This window comes from Herpailurus yagouaroundi, unplaced genomic scaffold, assembly GCF_014898765.1.
Source record: "Herpailurus yagouaroundi ecotype Mexico unplaced genomic scaffold, PumYag 142, whole genome shotgun sequence".
Classification (NCBI taxonomy): Eukaryota; Metazoa; Chordata; class Mammalia; order Carnivora; family Felidae; genus Herpailurus; species Herpailurus yagouaroundi.
Window position 1 is genome coordinate 48,984,286 of NW_024412397.1, and position 22,822 is coordinate 49,007,107.

The following is a 22,822-nucleotide window of genomic DNA, read 5'->3' on the forward strand; positions in this document are numbered from 1 at the left end:
AAGAAAAGAAAAGAAAAGAAAAGAAAAGAAAAGAAAAGAAAAGAAAAGCTCACTTGAAGGGATAACTTCCCGCACAGCAGTTAGTGTTTCTCACGTCTTCCTCCCTCCGTTGTTATTCAGCACCGTAACACGTCAGGAATGGTTTGATGAAAATAAATTATTAAACCCAACAAAGCTGTGAAATGTGACTTTTCTGTCAGAAGAGTGTGCTTAAAAATCTAACTATGGCTATGACCTAATTAAATCACTTTTCTTTCACAGTTTAGGCAGCTCTGGCAATGAGAATAACTTTTCATGGAAAATTAAAACCTAGAGGCAGAGCATAATTTCCTTTACAGTCTCTAGCTGGGCAACAAAAACAGCACGTGGGGATGTCTTTCCATGACATCACTGCTGAAGCGACAGGAACTTGAAGTGGCAAGTTCAGGAGCTGCCTTGTTGTTGTGGAGCCGTATGGAAACAGTCAGCAAAGAATTTAGTTATCTGGGAATTATCCGTTTATGAATAAGGTTTTCCCAGAGGGCACAGGGGAGGAGACATACAGTTATGGATTAGAGAAAAAAAATTAAATTCCATTTCCTATTGTCAGAATAATTCATAGGGAGGGATGCTAACGGACATTTTGCTACTTTGGATAAGGTTGTTGTTTTCTTGTTTCCAGTTATGAACTCCTAATTCTTTCCTCAGCTATTTTTAGTGCCATTGACCATCACAGTGTTCTCTGCTGCAAAAATATGATAACAATGCTCCCTTTCACAACTTTTGACCTGAATGAATCTGTATCAGTTCATTTACTAAGGAAATACCCTGAATTTCTACAAATTTCCTGGCTCCACGGTTTATATATAAAATTTTTCAACTCTATTTATTTATTTTGAGAGAGAGAGAGAGAGAGAAGAAAGAGCACAAGCAGGGGAGGGGCAGAGGGAGACAGAATCCCAAGCAGGCTCTGCACGGTCAGCACGGAGCCTGATACGGGGCTCGAACTCACGAATGGTGAGATCATGAACTGAGCCAGAATCAAGAGTTGGAAGCTTAACCGACTGAGCCACCCAGGCATTCCTGTTTATAATTTAACGTAACTGAAATTAAAGTGATTTTTGCGACACAAAGTCCAGTTAATTAGGAATGTTCACAAGGCCTCTGCTGGTACACTGGCGAGTACTCTGTTCACTGTAGGATAGGATTGCATACACGAGTGCTGAGTAAATGCCTGAGTCTGCTGATGTTATTTTACACATCTTTGCAGGTTTGTGCCCTCGCGTCAGAGACAGGGAAAGGCGGAATTCTGCGCGTTACCTCGTGCAGTACCTCCAGCTGCCCCCAGTAATGCTCTCCTCCTCCGGATGCACACATTCCTTCCTTTGTGCATTTATCATTTCCTTGTAAAGACCCTCCCTCCGTATCCCTAAAATTAAGTTCTCCGAGGTGTGGCCCAACACAGGGTGATCAGCAAAGAGCTCTCCTGTACGTTCCCAAACCAGAGGGTGGGCTGTGTGGGCAGAAATGAGTTGCCTGGGTCACGAGAGAAGGAGCTGCCGTAGTCAAAGCTAATACAGTGAAACCTTCCTTGGGAAAGTCAAAGGTGCAGACTCTTATGATGGGAAGGTGGAGTTTTGACACAAATAGAAAGGAGTAACATGGATTTGAAAGATCTGTGGTGATGTTTTTGTTTCCATGTAAGTAAATGTGTCTGTAAGGCCAGGCCAACAAGCAGGTTGTTCTTGTTTATATGGATCCCAAATAGCGAGTCAGTCAAATACCCAGCAAGAAAAGTTTTTTCAGTCTACAGTGAATTGCCTGGTACCATGTAAACACAGCTAGTGTTAGATTTGTCATTTAATTATGTTGTTTCTGTGCCCTTCTGGGGGTCTTGGGGGGGTGGTAGTTGTAAGGGGAACAGGATCTCCCAGGCTACACCTCCACATCTGTCTTCTCCTCCTGGGACTTCCGGAGGCTGGGGGGTCTGCACAGGGAGCAGACCCCCCAGTCACATCTGTCTCCAAGGAAAATTCCACCTCGTTTCTTTTCTGCTTCGTCTCAGGCCATTATTCCCTATTTGGGGTTTGTGTGCTTTCTGTACAGTTTTCCAGATGCACGACGTTTGGCCCAGAATGTGGTAGGTGATTAGTCAAGAGTTGATAAAATACCCACCACTTTCCCTCACCTCCATGTCAGGAGAAGAAAAGGAAGGACAAGGATCAGGCAAATTAGAAAAATCACAATCATCAGATCACTCCTTCCCAGCCAGCCACCTGGGTGTGAGCCTGTGAGCCCAAGGAGGTCAGGGAATATCTTTTTTTCTTCTTTGAAGTTTATCTATTTTGAGAGGGCGGGGGGAAGAGGTGTGTGCACACAAGCGAGGGGGCACGCAGAGAGAGGGAGAGAAAGAATCCCAAGCAGGTTCTGTGCCATCAGCATAAAACCCAACGTGGGGCTCAATCGTATGACAGTGAGATCATGACCTGAGCCGAAATCAAGAGTCGGAGGCTTAACTCAAGGTTATATTCCTAACACCTGGCAGAGTGTCCCCACTCGCCATTAACATGCCCAAATAAGGTACAAAGTGTCGGGGGGTTTCCCAGGCGCAAAATTTGAACTGTAAAGAATTTGGTGAGTATTAAAGTGCCTCTTCCATTTTTTTTTTTTTTTTTTTATTGAAACTGGAATTAGGAGTCATTGTTTTCAAGTCTCTGGGTAGTCTTTTGTACAATGACTACCCCTCCCCCTAAAAAAGAAACAAGATTGTCACACTGTGTTAGTTCTAATTCTAAGAAGGAATTCAAGGATCCAGTCACCTGTTATTATCTCTGCACTGCCCTCTCTCCCCGAGAAAGGATTTTCACCTGTGAAAACAAATGTTTTTCTTTAGGTGAGAGTTAAGAGGTGTTCTCTTGACTTTGGTCCCTGTACTCTTGCAAATCATTACCTTACGGATGCTGCAGTAAGCATGGTCGATACTACTATCCCAAATTGTCGAATGTTTGCACCGTTAGGCTTTGCTGTTCAGGTCTCTTTACCGTCCTCTGTGCACCCTTAAAATATTAGGATTTCGAGTTCAGCACTTTCAGGGGGAGGTGTTTGGCGGTTATTCAGTGTCACCTTTCATTGGAGTATATAAGTTTTGCCTTTCAAGAATAGCTAGAACTCTTGAGAAATTAGAAAAAGAGTTAACTCCAGGGAACTGAGGGAGTAGGTGGGTGTCTTCTCGAATCCCCCACTGCAGCCAGCCCAGCTCCGAGCCCATTCTGTGTGATTAATAGATACTTCTTCACGGAAGTACTCCCTGGCCCAGCATCAGAGTTGAGCTACAGCTGCGTGAACCACTCAGACCTCACCAAGTTCTGATGCGTCTTCTGGGGAGTCAGTCATGGTTATTCACATTTTCCTCAATTTATACTCAGGCAGGCTGTTGACTGTTCACTCTGAGAATTATGTAATGCATAACTGGCTTTTGATACTCGTGCTTTATTTATTTGTTTGTTTATTTATGAGAGAGAGAGTATGTGCATGAGCAGGGGAGGGGCAAAGGGAGAGGAAGAGAGTCTTAAGCAGGCTCTTCACCCAGTGCAGAGCCCGACTCAGGGCCCCGCCTCACCACCATGAGATCATGACCTGAGCTGAAGTCAAGAGTCTTGGATGCTTAACTGACTGAGCCACTCAGGTGCCCCTCAATACCCATGCTTAAGAGGTTTTTCTATTTCCTGAAAATTTTTTTTCACGTTGCTCTATTGGAACATGTAACATTCAGCAGATTTATTCAGCAGCAATTTATAGAGTGCTGAGACAGTAGAGAGTTGTGATAGATAGCCCAGCTCTCAGGAGACAGAAAGACCTGGATCAGAATTCCATTCTAGCAGTGTAACCTTGGAAAGATTACTTAGCCTTCGTGTGGATCAGCTTTCTCATCTGTAAAATGGAAATCATTGTATGACTTCGCAGAAACGTTGCAGGGATTGTAGGAAATAATGTGTGTTGCACATTTTATGTTCGCTAGGACAGCATTACTTGCAAACAATGAGCCTTTCCTTCGCCGATGGAGAAACATTTGACGCGTTGTTTGCATTTTGAGTTCAGTTACAATTTGAGAGCTGCTGATTCGTGTTGATAGAGAGCCTTCACGTATGCTCTGTTCCGTTTTCCCACTCTCGTGTCAAGAGAAATTCAAAATGACCAGATCCAAGTAACACCACAGGTTTCAAAGTGCTTTGTTCAATTTTTCAAATGACTCAGAGAATCCGTTTTTTCTAACATTTTGGAAGTTCTACCCAGGTGTTTATTTAAAAAAGAAGCAGCAAGAAAAAGAGGCTCAGCCCTAAGTATTGTTGGCCGGGTCTTCAGTAGGGAAATTGCAGCTGTCTGCCCTGTGCTAGCTTGGTTGTAGGAGAATGGGGAAATGAGAGGCAAGTGGTGTCCAATCTGATGTGGAGCCACATACCCACCAGAATGGCTAAAATTCTAGACACTGACAATACCAAATGTTGGGGAGGATACACAGTAACGTTTCTGGTTTAGAAAACGCTAATGCTAAACTTTAGAAAAAGAGGTCTGTGTTACAACAGAGCAGTCCCACACCTGGCGTATGTCTGGGAGAGTACACTTTATCTCTCTCATCTACTTCTAATGGATGTATTTTGCCTGTAACCGCTGCTTCTTTAAGCTTCTTAAAAATTCTCACCAGATGGGGCGCCTGGGTGGCGCAGTCGGTTAAGCGTCCGACTTCAGCCAGGTCATGATCTCCCGGTCCGGGAGTTCGAGCCCCACGTCAGGCTCTGGACTGATGGCTCAGAGCCTGGAGCCCTTTTCCGATTCTGTGTCTCCCTCTCTCTCTGCCCCTTCCCCGTTCATGCTCTGTCTCTCTGTCCCAAAAAATAAATAAACGTTGAAAAAAAAAATTAAAAAAAAAAAATTCTCACCAGAACAAGTCAGGGAATGAATAAAATCCCTAATCCCCTTTAAAAAAATTTTTTAAGTGAAATTCTAAGGGGCACCTGGGTGGCTCAGTCGGTTAAGCATCCGACTTCGTCTCAGGTCATGATCTCATGTCTCGTGAGTTCGAGCCCTGCATCGATGGCTCTGTGCTGACAGCTCAGAGCCTGAAGCCTGCTTTAGATTCTGTGTCTCCCTTTCTGTCTGCTCCTTTCCTGTTCACACTCTGTCTCTCCTTCAAAAATGAACATTCCAAAAAAAAATTTTTTTTAATTCAAAAAAAGACTAAAATTTAATCCCTGAGAAACACTTTATAAAGGATTCCTTTCTTATAGAGGGGAAAACTGAAATCCAGAAAGGGCAGCTGGCCCACCTGAGGTCACCCAGGGAGTCTCTGACCCCCAGGACTCCCCCACAGACATGGGCACAAAAACAGAGGCCCACAAGAGTGGCACGAGCTCTTTTGAAGTCCAGGATGACCTCTGGCATGCTGATCAAACCAGATACCCAGTCTTCCTGAAACCAGCTGCCTGCTTCCCTAAGTAAAAAAAATTCCATGGGGTTTTTTTTTTTTTTTTTTTATTTTCATTTTTTAATTTTTATTATTATTTTTTTAACGTTTATTTATTTTTGAGACAGAGAGAGACAGAGCATGAATGGGGGAGGGTCAGAGAGAGAGGGAGACACAGAATCTGAAGCAGGCTGCAGGTTCTGAGCTGTCAGCACAGAGCCCGACGCGGGGCTCGAACTCATGGACCGTGAGATCATGACCTGAGCCGAAGTCGGATGCTTAACCGACTGAGCCACCCAGGCGCCCCGAGGCTTTTTTTTTAATACCTGCTAGGAGAAAAGGGGTTCCCAGCTATTGAGTTTGTTTTTTTTTTTCTTTCCTCTCTCTGTTTCTTTCAGCTTTAACGGTGGCCACTACTTACCTCACTTGGTGCTCTAGTTGATACCCAGGGGCTTAGAGTTTGCTGACTTGTTTGTACTGTTCCTTCTATGTAGAATGCCCTTCCCAAACTTCCTCACCCAGTAATTCTTATCTGTCCCAGATTAATACGGGCATTGCCTCGGTGTGGGGCTTGTTCCGTGGTATCCAGAGTGTACTCGTAATCTCAGCACTTAGCGTGTTATATTGATACAATTTGCTTGGTCACCTTCTGGAGCAGCTGACCTGGGATAGGGTGCCGCGAGGGCAGGTTCTGGACTTCCATTTTCGCCTCTCTAGAGCCCAGGGAGGTGCTCGGTGTGCGTCATTTAGCCTCTGCTCCATTCCAGCAATAACTCAAAGCCTTTTTCCTTTTTCACTTCTAATTCGGTGACAGCTTCTTCTGAAACTGTTAGTCCTTGTTTTTTTAACTTTCATTTTTTTTTAACTCTCCAAAAGAGCAAGGAATAATGTCTTTCCTCAGGCTGCCATTACAAAATACCACAGACTGGGCGGCTTAAGCAACAGATATTTATTTCTCACAGTTCTGGAGGCCACCAGTACATGACCAAGGTTGGATTGGTGTCTGGAGGAAGCTCTCTTCTTGGGTTGCAGATGGCTGCCTTCTGGCTGTGTCTTCACATGGCAGAGAGAGAGAGAGAGAGAGAGCGAGCTCTCTGGTCTCTTCTTACAAGGTCACTAAGCCCATCATGAGGACCCCCTCACCCATGACCTCATCTAGCCCTGATTACCTTCCAAAGGCCCCATCTCCATATTGGAGGTTAGGGCTTAAACATATGAATGGGGGGAGGGGGGAGTCCATAGAGAGGAGCTTGCTGACATTTTGCGGTGGGTGCCAACTTGTCCAGCAATAGCTAAAAGCCTTCGTGGTTTGTGTGAATCCCTCTGGTGGAACTGAGCAGACATGGTGAGTCTTGCACAAGCTTTGTACATTCCTCAGGAATTGTCACTCTCAGATCGTGCAGAATCGAGTGTGACTGGACCTGGAGCCAGGGCACCGCCCATGACCTCACAGCCTCACTTCTCCTGAGTGGTATTTCTTCAGGAATTACTGGGATTAAGGAAGGAGGCAGGTTGTAAGTAGCAAAAGGGTTTTTCCCAAATGGGCACCATGTTTCTTTAAACATGGCAAGGAGGTCCTGCTGTATGTATTTTGGCAAATCTGTTCTTCCACCTCTAGTATTACTAAGGGTAACAATGGCATGAATTGAACTTCTGTCAAAAGGAGATGAACAAAAGCCTCATGGTCTTGGAGTAAATATAATTATGGTGCTTTTATTTAAAGCTCCTTTGAGCTTAAATTTATTTCATTTCTAAAAATACACTTCAGAGATTAGATCTATCCTTTGAGTGAATCAAAACAACTTAGAAAATTAAACACCTTAGCCACATGCCCTTCCTTTCCAGAAGCACAGAGTACTGTTTAGCTTTGGGGGACTGATGGAACTTTTTAATCAGCAGGACAAAATCTAAAAAATAACTTTGTCAGAAACCCATCCTTCTAAAGGTAAGTCTGTGAGAAGATGGGTACATTTACTGAGTAAGATGAAACTGAGAAAGTTGAGGGAAAGTTCCAGAATGAAGAATCTACTAACTCTATGCCAGGCTGTCCCTGAAATGAGTTTGAGAGGAAATTGGGGTTATCTCAAATTCTCCATTTATCTTCAACAATGGGATGTTCTAAGTACGTCAACATTATACTTGGCATATTTACAGCCCCTTTACTTGATAGATAATCCAACAAATCAGGTATTTTAGAATGAGCTGAAGTGGAATGCCAACAGGGATAAAAAGAAGCCCTCCAAAGGTACCAGGAAACACCTCGTCAGTGTACATATTAATATGGGCGCTTGAGAAACATGAATACTGAAGAGAAAAGTCTGACACCTGGGGGAAGAGCTAACACCTTCTGCACAGCTGTGCCAGGAAGTTACAAGTCCCAAGAAAAAACATGTCCAAAGGGCCACAGATTTTTGAAGTTACAACCAAAGGACCGGTGTCAGATGGTGTGACAAGACGCACAGGTCTTTTCAGTACATAGCATGTGTTGGACACTTCAAAGTCTGGGTACTTAGACTCTACTGCCCATGCCTCTTCCCTTCTGGGAATGTAGACTAAGAGAATTCATGCACAAGGACTAGTAGGCAAGTGGGAAACAAAGTTGAGTTGAAAATGTCAACCCTGGTTTAGAGACTTAAGGCTTTCTGCTCCTTATAGGGGGCATGGCTTCCTTCCCATCCTCCAATCCCAACCCGAACAGGTGGAGACAGAAACTCCGGAGAATTTTATTGCTTGGATTCAAGAGAAGAGAGAAACCATATAGAGTCTGGATTTTGTGCTTGAAGCCCTGGAATCCCACCAACAAGTGTAACGAGCCTCAGTAAATGTACAGCAAGATAAGTAAGTCTTCCTATCAGAATGAACTTGGATGAGAGTAAAAGGCCAGGAGGCCGAAGAGTTTCCTTCCCGATGGGCAGAGAGAATCATGAGGAAGAACTTGTTCCTCTCACCACCGGCTGCCTTATTAATCCCCATCAGTTGCATCATATCTGAAACTGTGTCTGAAGAGAAAGACACTGTGCCTTTGAGAAAGTCCTGTTGCCCCAGGTTGGTGTGTATATGTATGTACATACGTGTGTATATATTTTTTTAATATATCTTTTTAATATATATTTGATGTATATTATATATATTAATATATTTTTAATTATATATATATATATATAACCCTAGACTATGATAAAAGAACAAAGGTAATTAAAATTGTAATGATGAATTAATAAGATTGTTCTTCTGATACCTGGCAAAGGGAATAACTCATTGCGCACTTGAATGAGGCGATGCCGAAGATTATTAATAGCCAAGCCCAGAGTTTAGCTTGGGTTGTCTCTCACTAATAATTACACTGATCGGGGCACCTGGGTGGCTCAGTTGGTTAAGCGTCTGACTTCGGCTCATGTCATGATCTTGCAGTTCATGGGTTTGAACCCCATACTGGGCCCTGTGCTGACAGCTCAGAGCCCGGAGCCTGCTTTGGATTCTGTGTCTCCCTCTGTCCCTGTCCTTCCCCCACTCATGCTTTCTCTCTCTCTATCTCTCTCTCTCTCTCAAAAATAATAATAATTACACTGATCATGGGGCTCCTGGGTGGCTCAGTCGGTTGAGCAACCGACTCTTGATTTCGGCTCAGGTCCTGATCCCAGGGACGTGGATCAAGTCTCATGATGGTTCTGTGCTGAGTGTGGAGCCTGCTTGAGATTCTCTGTCTCTGTCTCTCTTTCTCTCTCTCTCCCTCCGCCCCTCTTCCTCGCCTATGCTTGCTCTCTCTCTAAAATAAAAAGTAATAATAATAATTATTACACTGATCATTATAATAAATCATAGGATTGATAATAAGGGTTAATTGAACATTTTGAAATTGTCAAGTAGATTCTCAGTCTTAGCTGAGGTGTTTGTCTGGTGGACTTGGAATAGTTCCTTGGGTCCTAGGTGAAAAAAGAGATAATCTGCTCTCAGTTTATAAATTTTTATCATCTTACTCTTTACCCTAAAAGGAAGGTCTATTAGTAATATTCACAGGTGAGTCTTCGACACAGACAGACTCCAGGCCAGTCTGACATATGCCTTCCGCTGCATGGTCTGTGAGGGAGTTACAACCTGCCCTTCTTTGGAGATGTGGCTGTGCCAAGCTGTCCCACACCAGCTGGACAGAGTAGTTCTTGAGACAGTGCTGGAGTTGGGGGGGGGCGGTTGTAGAGATCTCCTCACATTTTCATGGTCAAGCATATCACCTGGTGATCCGTTCACATATAGATGTTGTTCGGTAGGTCTGGGGTGGGGCCTGGGATTCTGCATTTCCTACAGGCTCCCAGGTGTAGATGGCAAGGGCATGCAAGACATCTGGTGTTCAGTCTGCCCAGCACTTTCCCTCCCTCCCCCCAGGGAAATGTTCCTTCCTTGATTCCAACCATGAAGTTCAAGGATGAACTTCCACACTCTTACATTCCTCTGCCCCCCAAGCCATGGTCAGTTGGTCCAGGAGACAATCAGAATCTTTCCTGACATTTTTGGACTTGAAATCAGAGTGAACCAGCTGCAGATCCTCCCTGAGGAGCTCTTTCTAGCCTCCTGGAGGTAATTGGGCAAAGAAGCAGAGAAGAGGAGCAGAGAATGTCTCTGTGCTTCTCCCGTCCGGGGTCCAAGTGCCCTTAATATATCAAAAGGGATTTAAAAATAAGATTTTAGGGCACTGGGTGGCTCAGTTGGTTGAACATCTGACTCATGGTTTTGGCTCAGGTTATGATAACAAGTCGAGCCCCATGTCAGGCTGTGTTCTGTGGCGTCTGCTTAAGATTATCTCTCTCTCTTCCTCTGACCCTCTGCCCTGCTTGTGCTTTCTCTCTCTCTCTCTAAAACAAATCACAAAAAAACAAGACTGTGACTTACCAGCTCTGATGACTAGTGCAGTTCTGGAAAGTATATTGGCCACTTACCTTACTGGGTCTCTGTTGGTATGTCCTGAACATACAAAGATGGATAGTGCATGCCCCGATTGGGGAGACCACACATTTCCATAGTTTAACATGTACAATGTCAAGGGGCATGGAAGTCACTGGAAGAAGTGCCTGATCCACTTAGATGTGTGGATGGGGCGAGGCAGGGGGGAAGATCCAGAAAATGTTTCCTAGAAATGGATTTTCTTTTTTTTTTTTTTAATGTTTATTTATTTTGAGAGAGAGAGAGAGAGAGAGAGAGCTTAGGGGAGGGGCAGAGAGAGAGAGGGAGAGAAAGAATCCCAAGCAGGCTCCACTCTGTCATTGTGGAACCCAACATGGGGCTCAATCACACAAACCAACCATGAGATCATGACCTGAGCTGACATCAAGAGTGGGACACTTGGGGTGCCTGGGTGGCTCAGTCAGTTAAGCATATGGCTTTGGCTCAGGTGGTGAGTTTGTGAGTTTGAGCCCTGTGTTGGGCTCTGTGCTGACAGCTCAGAGCCTGGAGCCTGCTTTGGATTCTTTGTCTCCTTTTCTCTCTGCCCCTCCCCTGCTTGTGCTCTCTCTCTCTCTCTCTCTCTCAAAAATAAACATTAAAAAAAAAAAAAAGAGTGGGACCCTTAACCAACGGATTCACCCAGGCGTCCCTAGAAATGGGTTTTCAAAAAGTGAGCAGGAATTGTGTGGGGAGGCCTTTGAAACTGTTCCAGGCAGAGAGACCTTGCAGCAAAGGCAGCGTGATGGTTGAACCCGTGTTTGAAAAACTACAGCTAGTTGAAGTAGGAGGTGCAGGCTGTAAGTGAGGCAGTCACCGTGAAGGGCATTTATACGTGCTGCAGTCCCTTTTTTCTGAAGTCGTAGGTATTTAAACAACAAAATGCTAACAAGCAACAAGCCTGACTGATTCCTGCCCCCCAAATGCACGACTGTCTGGCAGGTTCCCACCAACAATATTCCCCTTTATTTTTCCCTTAGACAAACAGAAAATTTGTCTTAGGATCAAAATGAATGTTTAAAAAACAAGCCTGATCTGCTTTAAATACCAAAATCTGTTTCAATAACACAGAGGTTGTGACATCCGTTGACAAAGCCAGGAAGTTCAAAGCCCCTGCCGCCGCAGACACAATGTATTGAGTTCTGCTGTTGTTGGCGTCCCTCAGCTGTGGCGGGTCCTGGTGTTTGTTATTCAGATCTGTGTGTACAGGGGAGACATTCCTCAGACCACAGGACTCTTTCTTCTGTGGGGAAAAATTTGTATTTTTGAAAATGCTTTTTGAAAATAAGGACAAGTGCTCGTAATGGCTGCTACTTAAGTTTCTTGAATGGCAAGTTCCAAGTGTAACTTGAAGTCTATTTCTTGAGCAGATTTTAGCCATTTTTTTTTTAATGTTTATTTATTTTTGAGAGAGAGAAAGACAGAGACAGAGTGTGAGTGGGGGAGGGGCAGAGAGAGAGGGAAACAAAGAATCCGAAGCAGGCTCCAGGCTCCCAGCCGTCAGCACAGAGCCCGACATGGGGCTCGAACCCACGAACTGTGAGATCTCGACCTGAGCTGAAGTCGGATGCTCAACACACTGAGCCACCCAGGAGTCCCAGATTTTAGCCATTTTTTTAAACACTTAAAAAAAAAAAAAAAGTTTACACATTTTCTGACGGCCACTGCCCGAACCTTTTCATCATCCAAAGCTGAAACTCTGTACCCATTAGCACTAACTCTGCACTCACAGTTACCCCCCAGGCCCTGGTAACTTCCATTCTACTTTGTGTCTCTGAATTTGACTCCTCAAAGCACCTAATGTCAGTGGAATCATACAGTATTTGTCTTCTGTATCTGCCTTATTCACTTAGCATGATGTCTTTAAGGTTCATCCATGTTGTCGCATGGGTCAGAATTGCCTTCCTTCGAAAGGCTGAATGACCATGTATACACCACATTTTGGGTATCTGTTCATCCATTGATGGATACTTGGGTTCCTTCCAAATCTGAGCTATTGTGAATAATACTGCTATGAACATGGGTTTGCAAATATCTCTTTGAAGCCCTGTCTTCAGTGGATTCTTCTTTTTTTCTTCTTCTAAAACTGCGTGGAGGGGTGTGTGACAGGCTCAGTCAGTACAGCATGTGACTCTTGATCTCAGGGTTGTGAGTTCAAGCCCCATGTTGGGTGCAGAGATTACTTAAAAAACAAAATCTTTAAAAAAAAAAAAACAACCATATGGAACTCACGTGGGCCCTTTCTTGAGTTTCTGGGTGTGTGAGAAGGTTGACCTGGGAGTCGAGGTCTTTTCCACCCCTCACTGCTTGGGGTCCCAGGCCCCTGGAGCAAATCACTCACTGTCTCTCCGTCATAGTTCCCCCACCTGTGATCGCAGGGAGTCCCTTCTACCTCTCAGGTCCTACACCTAGGTGACCGTGTGTAGGGCACTCTGTACCCAGACGTGTGCCTTCAGCTATTCCTGGCTTCTGTTTATTCCACAGTAGAACCGGAAGCAGAGTGGGCCCTTGGCATGAACAGGTTTATCATTCACGCTTTTGAGGGGTCTTGAGCAGTCCTGACGGCCCATGGCATACAGAAATCTTCCACTTGGCTGAGGCATGAATTTGACGCTCACATCGCACATTGAGGTTGATGTGTGGGTGCAAGTCACTTAGTGGGCAAGTCGGGCTGGCCGAGTGCCCATTGTCTGCCTCTCAGCGAGGCGCTGTCAGCTCCTACTCAACCCATCTTCAGCAGTGACTTTTGTGAACTGCTAGAACTTTGGTGACTGTGTGTGTGTGTGTGTGAGAAAATGCCTCCGATGCTGACTGCGAGGGCTGGCAATGGAAGCAAAAGGAAGCCCAAGAAACCAGTGTTTCTTACTGAATAGACTACAAAGTGGTCTGTTGAACTTCACAGTAGCTCCGTGGTGCAGACAGCTTCACCATACATTCACTACAGAAATAAGACACGTCTCTCTGTGAAATTTTAGTGAGTGTCTCAGCCAGCAGAAAATGTGCTCATCGAGAGATAAAACTTTAGAAAAGTTTGAAAAAGTGCCTCGGGAGAAAGGCAGGAGACTGTACAAACATCTCCAGGAAGCGGCACATGTCAAAGGCACCAGTGTGGCTACTAAACCAGTCTTATTTTCAAGTAAGGGCTGGTTTGGAAGTTTTAAGATGTGTTTTTCTTGGCAAAAGGTGCAGTTAAGAGGAATAAGCAGGCCCGTTGTCTATCTCATGGCAGACGGGATTCCTCCTGGGCTAAGAGGCATGTGGAGAAACAGAGGCCCAAGTCCCAGGCTGGTGTACTTCAGGGCAGGTGGGAGGTGGCAGCCTCACATGCTAGATGGAAAGCCACGTGAGAGACGCAACCAGAGAATGAGGGCCGAAGCCCGTCAGAGAAGGCCGTAAAGAGGTGATAAGGGGTGAAGGGCATGAAGACATGGTGAAGAATTAGGAAAGGCTAGTTGGGCCCTTCATAAATTTTGTGAGGTGTTCCGTTACACCAAGCTGCCAACATCGTGGCCATCCGTCAGTAGAACGGGGCCTGTTTCATCAGTCCTAAGAAACGTATCACCATTGGCACCATGTCAGGACATCCCAAGAAGTTGCAAAAGTAAAGAGAAATGAACAAACTTAACTTTGATTAAGAAGAAGGAAGGAGGGACACTTGGGTGGCTCAGTCAGTTGAGCATCTGACTCTTGATTTCAACTCAGGTCATGATCCCAGGGTCGTGGGATTAAGCCCCATGTCAGGCTCTGCACTGACCATGGAGCCTGCTTAAGAGTTTCTCTGTGTCTCTCTGTCTCTCTGTCTCTGTCTCTCTCTCCACCTCCGTTTGCCCCTCTCCCCCACTCACACACTCTCTCTCTCTCTAAAATAAAAAAAAATTGGGGGTGGGGCACCTGGGTGGCTCAGTCGGTTGAGCAGCCGGCTTCGGCTCAGGTCATGATCCTGTCGTTTCTGGGTTCCAGCCCCACGTCGGGCTCTGTGCTGACAGCTCAGAGCCTGGAGCCTGCTTCCATTCTGTGTCTCCCTCTCTCTCTGCCCCTCCCCTGCTCGCACTCTGTCTCTCTCTAAAATAAATAAACATTAGGGACCCCTGGGTGGCTCACTCGGTTGGGCGTCCAACTTCAGCTCAGGTCATGATCTTGCGGTTTGTGAGTTCGAGCCCCGCATCGGGCTCTGTGCTGACAGTTTGGAGCCTGGAGCCTGCTTCGGATTCTGTGTCTCCTTCTCTCTCTGCCCCTCCCCAACTTGTGCTCTGTCTCTCTCTATCAAAAATAAATAAATGTAAAAAAAAATAAACATTAAAAAATTAAAAAAATAATTAAATTAAAAATTTAAATTTTAAAAAACTAAGGGAGGAAAAAAGGGAAGAGAAAATGACAATAAAATTAAGAACGAAAGGGAAGGTAATTAAAATGGGCACCAGTGAGAAAAAATAATATTTTTTCCAAATAGCAAAATGCTAATGAGTTGGAAAACCTAGATGAAACACATTTTTGGAAAAAGTGAAAATGACAAACTTGAGTCAAGGAGAAGGAGAAAATTTGATTAGGACGTTGGCCGTTAAAGACCACCCCAACTAGAAGGTGCAGGTCCAAAGGTGTTCAAGTCAGAGTTAACATCCACAGTAAAGATCATCTTTATTCTTTATAGGAAAATAAGCAGGGAGGTTGATGAACTAACTTATGTGGTTGGTATAACCTTGTTTCCAAAACCAGATGGCTACACTGTGAGCTAATAAAATATTAGGCCCACTTCAGGTATGACCATTGATGCAAAGGTCCTAAATATAATGTTAAATAAAACGAGAGGAGGGTAGGAGGAGAACAAGTGCCATTCATCATGCTCTGTGAGGTACCGGCCCCCCCCCGGGGCGCCTGGGTGGCTCAGTCGGTTAAGCATCTGACTTCAGCTCAGCTCATGATCTTGTGGTTCATGGGATTGAGCCCCGTGTCAATCGCGAGAGGGGGAGAGGGGCAGAGGGAGAGAGAGAGACAGAGAGAGAGAGAGAGAATCTCACTGTCATCTAGCCCTGCTGACGGCACAGCCTACTTGGGATTCTCTCTCTCTGCCCCTCCTGTGCTCTCTGTCTCTCTCTCTCTCTCTCTCTCTCTCTCTCTCTCTCTCAAAAATAAACTTGTAAAAAAATTTTTAAAAAGAAAAGAAAGATACATGCTCCCACCGCCACCCCCAGCACTCTGACAATCCTCTTTCCTCTGTTCTTTGGGTTCAGCTTTGCAAGCTGTCTGGCTGACCTGGCCGCCGCTTCATTTTTGTTCCCAAAGACAACCCAGGTCTGTTTTGTTATCAGGGTTTTTGCTGCAAGTCAATAAAAGAAGCAAACAGAAAGGGACTCAAATGGGTAATTACAAAGGTTCTAAAACTTCACAGAGTTTCTATACTGAAGGTCCCTGGTTTATGTTCCCAGACTTCTTTTTAAGATGGTAAATGAATGAGGATAAGGCTCCTTCAACATACTCCTCCTTCCTTCGAACTACCTGCTTGCTGCCTTGTTCCCAGCTTGGACACCCAAAGAGGGCTCCAGGACAGTGGATGGGTCCCCTTGAGTGAGATGGTATTGCCCATGTCCCAGGGTGTCCAGCCTGAGTGACCCATCCCACAATGACCTGCTTCTTACTTCTCATTGCAAGAAAGTAAGTCCTCAGGCTGACCTTCCTAACAGAAGCTGTCTTGCATCTGAGAATACGGAATTCTAGGAAAATAACCATCTTTTCCTGAGCAGGCATTCCAAATGGTGACGAACTTGGGTCTTTGGTTCACATACACTCTGTGTGCTGTTTGGTGATACCATGGGGGTGCGAGTTCTGTTACTGCCATTCCAAGACACTCTTCCGTAATTTCTAGCTCTGAAAGATGTGGGGGTAGCCTCTTCCCTCTCTTTTGGCTTCTAGACACTTGCAAATATTTGTTTTAAGTTTATTCATCTTTTTTTTTAGAAATTTCTACAGCCTACAGGGGCTCGAACTCACGACCCCGAGATCAAGCATTGCATGGTCCTCTGACCAAGTCAGCCAGGTGTCCCTGCAAAGAGTTAGTTAATGATTTAATTGTTCCCTCCCCCAAGAAGTATCTGGTTTTGTAGAATGTGTATCACGGGCCAGCAAGACATGGCCATTAGGACAGGGGAGCGACGGTGTTGTGGGCAAAGGCAGGGTGACAGCCAAGTTTTTATCTGGAGGATCTGGGGACAGATGAATGAGCACAACTGGCTTTGGGGATTATTTCTTCACCTTGAGACAGGATGGAAATGAATATTCTCACCATGCCCCTGCCCTGGAGAGAGATGGGTGAGACGTTGGCTGCGTGCCTCCTCTTTTGAAGAGTTCGGAAGTTAAATGTCTCTTTGAAGATTCTCACCTCCCGAATAGACTAGGACTTGGCATTTTCCACACCAAATGCTTAGCTCAGAGGGAGCACTAAATACAGGGGCCTCACAAGTCATTGTGAACGATGACTTTGGAGAAGGTTACCGAAGTCCTGCTGCTCTGATGGCCTTTTGTTGAAATTATTTCCGCAGGTCCTCACAGCTGGCTTGTCCATATTGCTGTTTGATATGATCCTGACGAGTGCAACAGTGGGATGGTAAGTCTTTTGCCTGGAGAGAGGAAGAGCAAATTTATTGTTCGGGTTTCACCAGGATACTAATTTTTTTTCTCAAATGTTGGCAAAAGGGTGTTTGGAGTGTGTGTGTGTGTGTGTGTGTGTGTGTGTGTGTGTGTGTATTTTTTAAGTTTGTATTTATTTATTTTGAGAGATAGAGCAGGGGAGGGACAGAGAGAGAGAGAGAGAGAGAGAGAGAGAGAGAGAATCCCAAGCAGGCTCCACACTGTCAGCACAGACCCCGACATGGGGCTAGAACCCAGGAACCACGAGGTCGTGACCCGTGAGCTGAAATCAAGAGTCAGATGCTCAAACTGACTGAGCCACCCCAGCCAGGCCGCCCTGGGGTATGTATTTTATTGACACACAAATACATCCAGAGGAGTACATATATCATGAATGTGCAACGTGATGAATTTTCACAACTGGATATACCAAACCCGTTGCAGTCAGCATCCAGATCAAGAAACAGAAAACCACTGTGCATCTTTCAGCCACTCATCCACACCAGCGTAAGCACTACCGGTGAACTACTAGTTTTATATGTATTATGTGATTTTACCAAGATTTTATAACTACTATGATTGGGTGAGGATTCAAAACCAGATCTGTGTGTATCCAAGGCCCCGTAGCCTTCATGTACTTCTGCACGACTGCTTTGGCAAACACCAGGGATTTACCAGCAGTGTAGACAGTGTCTAGGTAACAGTGGGCCGTAAGGGAGGTATAAGAGAAATTGGCCTGTACGTTCCTCTTCCCACCAATATGATCATCCATAAAGAGCTTCTAGATAATTTGACAGCAATACGAAAGGAGTGTTATCCAGGATAAGACAGCTCTATTTCTTGTTCAAGGGCTGACATGATGAACTAAGATTGTCCAGTGGAATGATCATAGGAAAAAGATCTCATTGTCTTGGGTTTTTTAATGCTATTAGCAATAATCCTAACAATTAGCTAAAAATATCTTTTGAGTGACTGCCACATGTGAAGTAAGACATCCTTCAGCCTTCAAGGAGCACGGGGGAATGGAAATCATGAAGATAGTTTGTGGGGTAAGATAGTCATAGTCTGAATGCACGGTGAATGTGAGGGCGGAAGGAAGGAGAAAGGACAGGCCAGCAGGCGGGCTATGCAACTGGTTTGAACTGGACCTTAGGCAGAACACAGAGGCTGAGCAAGGCGGTGGGTGGAAGAGGATTTGGGCCCTCTGGCCCCAGGAAAGACAAGGAAGGGTGGAGAGGCAGGGGGTGCCAACGGTGAGAGTTAGTGATTTGGAACCAGAGCTGGGGCTGTGGGGCACAGAGCTAATCCTTCGCGCCTTCCTCCTTCCTCTGCACCTGTCCTTCCAGGAAGGCATGACGCCCACAGTGGGCTGGTGACATCCAAAAACCCAACTGCCAAGATCTCCTGGTACATTCCCAGTGTCTCCTGACACTCTTCCCCCAATGTCTGTATCTTAACCTTCGTAGCGATAGTCTAAATTCTTGGCGTATTTTTCTTTCTCACGAATAAGCCTTGGACAACCATAATCTGTACAGAATTTCAGAACGGATTTAAAAAACCCAGGCACTGACCGGAGTGTGAGAAATAGGAGAGAGGTGGCTCTCCAGTGGGGAGGAAAGGCCGAGCCTAGATATTACAGCAGCAGTCTGGAAGAGGCCAGGTCTGCAGGCTGTTTCACATCCTGTGAACTTTATGGTATGCCCTGAGCAAAATGGAAAGAAAGGCTGCGTGTTCCCAAATCAAGGAAACAGCGTGTGTGATTATTGCAAAAGGAACCTTGACTTTGGAATTTCCTGATTTTTCAGAACTTGAGTTTAAGGATGGTGTGTTTTCAGCCTCAAAGAATTTTCCAACCACAAAGTGAACCACCAGAAGAGGAGTGTCAGACTCTAGTTCAGATTTCCTGTCTTTTGCACAGAGCCGGTCCGCGCTGTCCCCAGCGGAGCCTGGGTGACCAGCTCTCAGACCCTGGGCACGGGCAGGCCTGCTCTCTGACGTGTGGGAGCTTAGACTGATCAGAAGTCACAGAGGGCAGGGACTGCAGAACTGTTTTGTTTAGACCTCCCGTGTTTGCCGGTAGGGTCACTATTGCTTGTTTTTTGGCTTTCGGAGTTTAAATTCGATCACGTTTAGAAATCAGGTGGTTTCCCCATAAAAGTCCAAATTTCCTGATTCTTTTGAAAATGTGGAACAAGTGCTACGTTGAGCCTGTACGTCCCCACAGCGGCGGTTGCCGGACCAGGTAGAGGCTGCCTGTCACGTGGACGTGGGCTAAGTCAGCGCGGCCTCCATGGCTCCAGGCTGGCTGAGGCCGGGGGGGTTCTGTCTCAGCTACATCCGAACACCCATTTGCTTTATACTCATTCATGTCACAAAAAGCGTGTGGTGGGCTCCGAGGCTACAGACAGTGCGTGACCCCAGCAAGGTCACCGTCCGGGAAATGAGTTCAGATGTCATTAGCCACCTTCTTGGATGGGGAGCAGCTTAGCTGTACAAAACAGGTCATCATCTAAAGTAGGGTTTTCCTTCACCTCAGCACTGTTGACGTTTTGGGCTACAGTGAATAATTCTTTGCTGTAGGGAGCTGTGCTGTGCTTTGTAGGGTTTTTAGCTACAAACTGAGCCCCACCCCACCGATGCCAACGGCACCTCCTCAGATGTCTCCAGATACTGCCACATGTCCCTTTGGCAGCAAAATGACCCCAGTTGGGAATCACAGATCTAAATGTTTGTGGTGGTTAGTGGAGAAAACGCCATTCCAAATTTCAGCAAGATCTTAAGAACCTTGCTTACCCTCTAATTAGAGATTTGGTCAGCTCGTGTGTCAAGGCCTGGGCAGCCTCTCCCACCCTCTCTGTGCATAGCCCCGTCAGCACGTACCACACTAAGTGCCGGGTGAGGGTTCACACCCCATCTACCTGCAATCGTGAGCTCCTGCGGAAGGGAAACCACATTTCACGCACCTTTGTGTCTCCCTGCCTAGCCCTAAGGGCTTGCCGAATAAACGAGGGGCCAACCTTCTAAATACTGTACCCCCACAATTATAACCCTTGGGGCATCTGAGTGCCTCGGTTGGTTAAGTGTCTGACTCCTGATTTCGGCTCAGGTCATAATCTCATGGTTTGTGAGTTCCAGCCCTGCATTGGGCTTCATGCTTCATGCAGTGCAGAGAATGCTTGGGATTCTCTCTCTCTCCCCCTGGCCTTCTCTGCTCTTCCCCTGCTTGCTCTCTCTCTCTCTCTCTCTCTCTCTCTCTCTCTCAAAATAAATAAATAAACTTAAAAAATGTGTGTATATATATATATACATATATATGTATATATATGTATATATATATGGAGGAAAATTATAAACCTAAGTAGCAATGTTGGTCAAATTTTAAAGTCTTAACTATTTTTTTTAATGTTTATTTTTGAGAGAGAGAGAGAGAGAGAGAGGGAGCATGAGTGGGGGAGGGGCAGAGAGAGAGAGAGAGAGAGAGGGAGACACAGAATCAAAAGCAGGCTCCAGACTCTGAGCTGTCAGCACAGAGCCCGACACAGGGCTCGAACTCATGGACTGTGAGATCATGAACTAAGCCGAAGTCAGATGAGCCACTGAGCCACTGAGCCACTCAGGAGCCCCCTAAAGTCTTTTCTTAAAAGCAACTGATCTTGTCAAGCAAATTATCTTGTTTTTTATTATAAAAACAATCTATTGCAAACCCAGGATTTAAATGTCCAGATTAATATTTAATTATTCACCTTCAATTAACAGAGTTTTATTGTATATATTGATTTGAATTCCCTTTATTCCAAAATTTCAGCAAAGAGGATTCAACACACACAAAAGAAAAAATGCTGAACTGTGAGCAGTGTCTCTGCTGAGTAGAATTAGTTGTGGGTGCCCTCTCTTTGCATCCTTTTTAGACACTCTTCTCTTTGCAATAGTTTCTCTTTGCAAAAGTACAAGGAGAGAAAATGACCAAAACACAACCTCTTTGTTTTGAGGATTTCGTGACCACTTCTCTCCTTAGGCAGTCATTCATGGGGCCCACCAGTGATCATGGCTTACCAACATGCTTCATCTCAGCACAAGCCTCACTAATACCAACAGTCTTTAGAAAATGGTCTTATATCATCTTTGAGTAACAATGTCTTACGCCTTTAATTTTAGGACACTGCACGGAAACTGCCCAAGCCTCTTTGTAGGAAGAGTGAATTTAGGGGGTGAAGAAAGTACTCCCCCCAACACACCCCATAGTATAGCTAGGATCACAGTGACTGAAATTTACCAGTTTTCCATTTGAGTTAAAAAGGGTGCCTGGGTGGCTCAGTCGGTTAAGTGTCCCACTCTTGATCTCAGCTCAGGTGTTGAACTTAGGGTCGTGAGTTCAAGCCCCACATTGGACTGTGTGCTGGGGATAAAACCTAGTTAAAAAAATTTTAAAGGGGAGCCTGGGAGGCTCAGTCGGTTGAGCATCCAACTCTTGATCTCGGCTCAGGTCATGATCTCACGGTTCAAGCCCCACATTGGGCTCTGCACTGACTGTGTGGAGCCTGCTTGGGATTCTCTCTCTCCCTTTCTGTCTGCCCCTCCCTTGTTCATGCTCTGTCTCTGTCTCTCAAAATAAATAAACATGAAAAAAATCTTAAAATAAAAAACCTTTTAAAAAATGTGAAAACTCTCTAAAATGCTAAGAAGGGACTTCTAAATTACTATCACTCATTACTTCTCAACAGAGAGTAAGTTATCAGATTGTGAACTGTCACTCAGCAAGTCCCCAAGGGAATGGTACATTAGGCAGATCTCTAGGCACATTAGGAAAAGAGAAAAAACAAAAATAGTTTGGACTATAAGTGGGAGAAAGGGGAGCAAGGGTAAGAAATTCATCGTCATTCATTGAGAAAATATTTATTATGTACTGCATGAAGGGCTAGGCCTACAGATGGAAAAGGGTACAGTCCCTGCCCCCTATCAAGTGCAATCAGGAGGTGCTTGAATAAGCACAATAATGAATGTAAAATTGAAATAGGAAAAGACTGGAGGGCCGCCGAAAATAAAGCCCTGGGAGAGGACCTAGTGATGAGTATTTCTGGCCGGGTATGCTCTGCCATCTGGTATGGCAGAGCCTTCATTGCATGAAGTGTGTTCACTTCAGGAATGATGGGAATCACAAGATTTGCAAACAGTTTGGTCAAGCTCTGACTTAAATGGTTGTAATGCTATTAAGATTCCTGCACCCCGTGTCAGCTTCTCCTGCTGTTTAGAAGACAACGTCAAAGCTCACCTCCCTGGCTCTCTTAACAGTAAACTGAACCAAGGTTTGTTTCCTTCTGAGCATTCACTAAGCTGCTTTGGTGTTTCATGAAATAGCTAAACTGAACGGATGAAATGCAAGGTTATTACATTTCAGCATGGTTCTAAGGCCATGGGGGGAGGAGTGGCAACGAGCCAGCCCATACCCTGTTCTTCTCCCTGGTGACAAAGCAGGGTTCCTGGAAACCCATAGAAATGGCTGAGCCCCTAGTTACCTTTGCAGAAATAAGCCCCGCCCAAGCCCAAAGGCCCGTGCAGCCTTTGTGTCAGGTCACGGTGACTCTGCACTTGCCCCAGTGTTTCAGAAGATGACGTGTGCATTCTTTAAGGGTCAGTCTGAGGAAGGGCTTCCCTCAGGAGGGAGGAACCATGTGCCCAGGGTCTTTGATAAGTAAGATCCCCATCGACACTTGCTTGGACCCCACGGCCAGAGTTGCTCAACAGGGACACAGGCTTGCTTTGTGCAGCAGGACGTGCCTGCCCCTCAGGAGAAGTCTTCAAGCAGAGTCGGGACACCAGCTCTGAGGGCCA

The 22,822-nt window shown here is 45.4% G+C and overlaps 1 protein-coding gene across 5 annotated transcripts in view; it reads left to right on the forward strand.

Annotated features, from left to right (window-relative positions):
- The window catches only part of SLC35D4 (solute carrier family 35 member D4), a 136,710-nt gene that overhangs the window by 90,645 nt on the left and 23,243 nt on the right, over nucleotides 1–22,822 (forward strand). For 4 of the 5 annotated variants that reach the window (XR_005791693.1, XR_005791694.1, XM_040479230.1 and 1 more), the window contains exon 14: nucleotides 16,906–16,970. Coding sequence is in view for 3 of the 5 variants with exons in the window: in XM_040479230.1 (XP_040335164.1) it covers nucleotides 16,906–16,970 (65 nt within the window). In the remaining 2 variants the exon portion in view is untranslated. Of the gene's footprint in view, nucleotides 1–8,138; nucleotides 8,482–16,905; nucleotides 16,971–22,822 lie in introns of those variants that run through there. The other variant, XM_040479232.1, reaches the window with a different exon arrangement.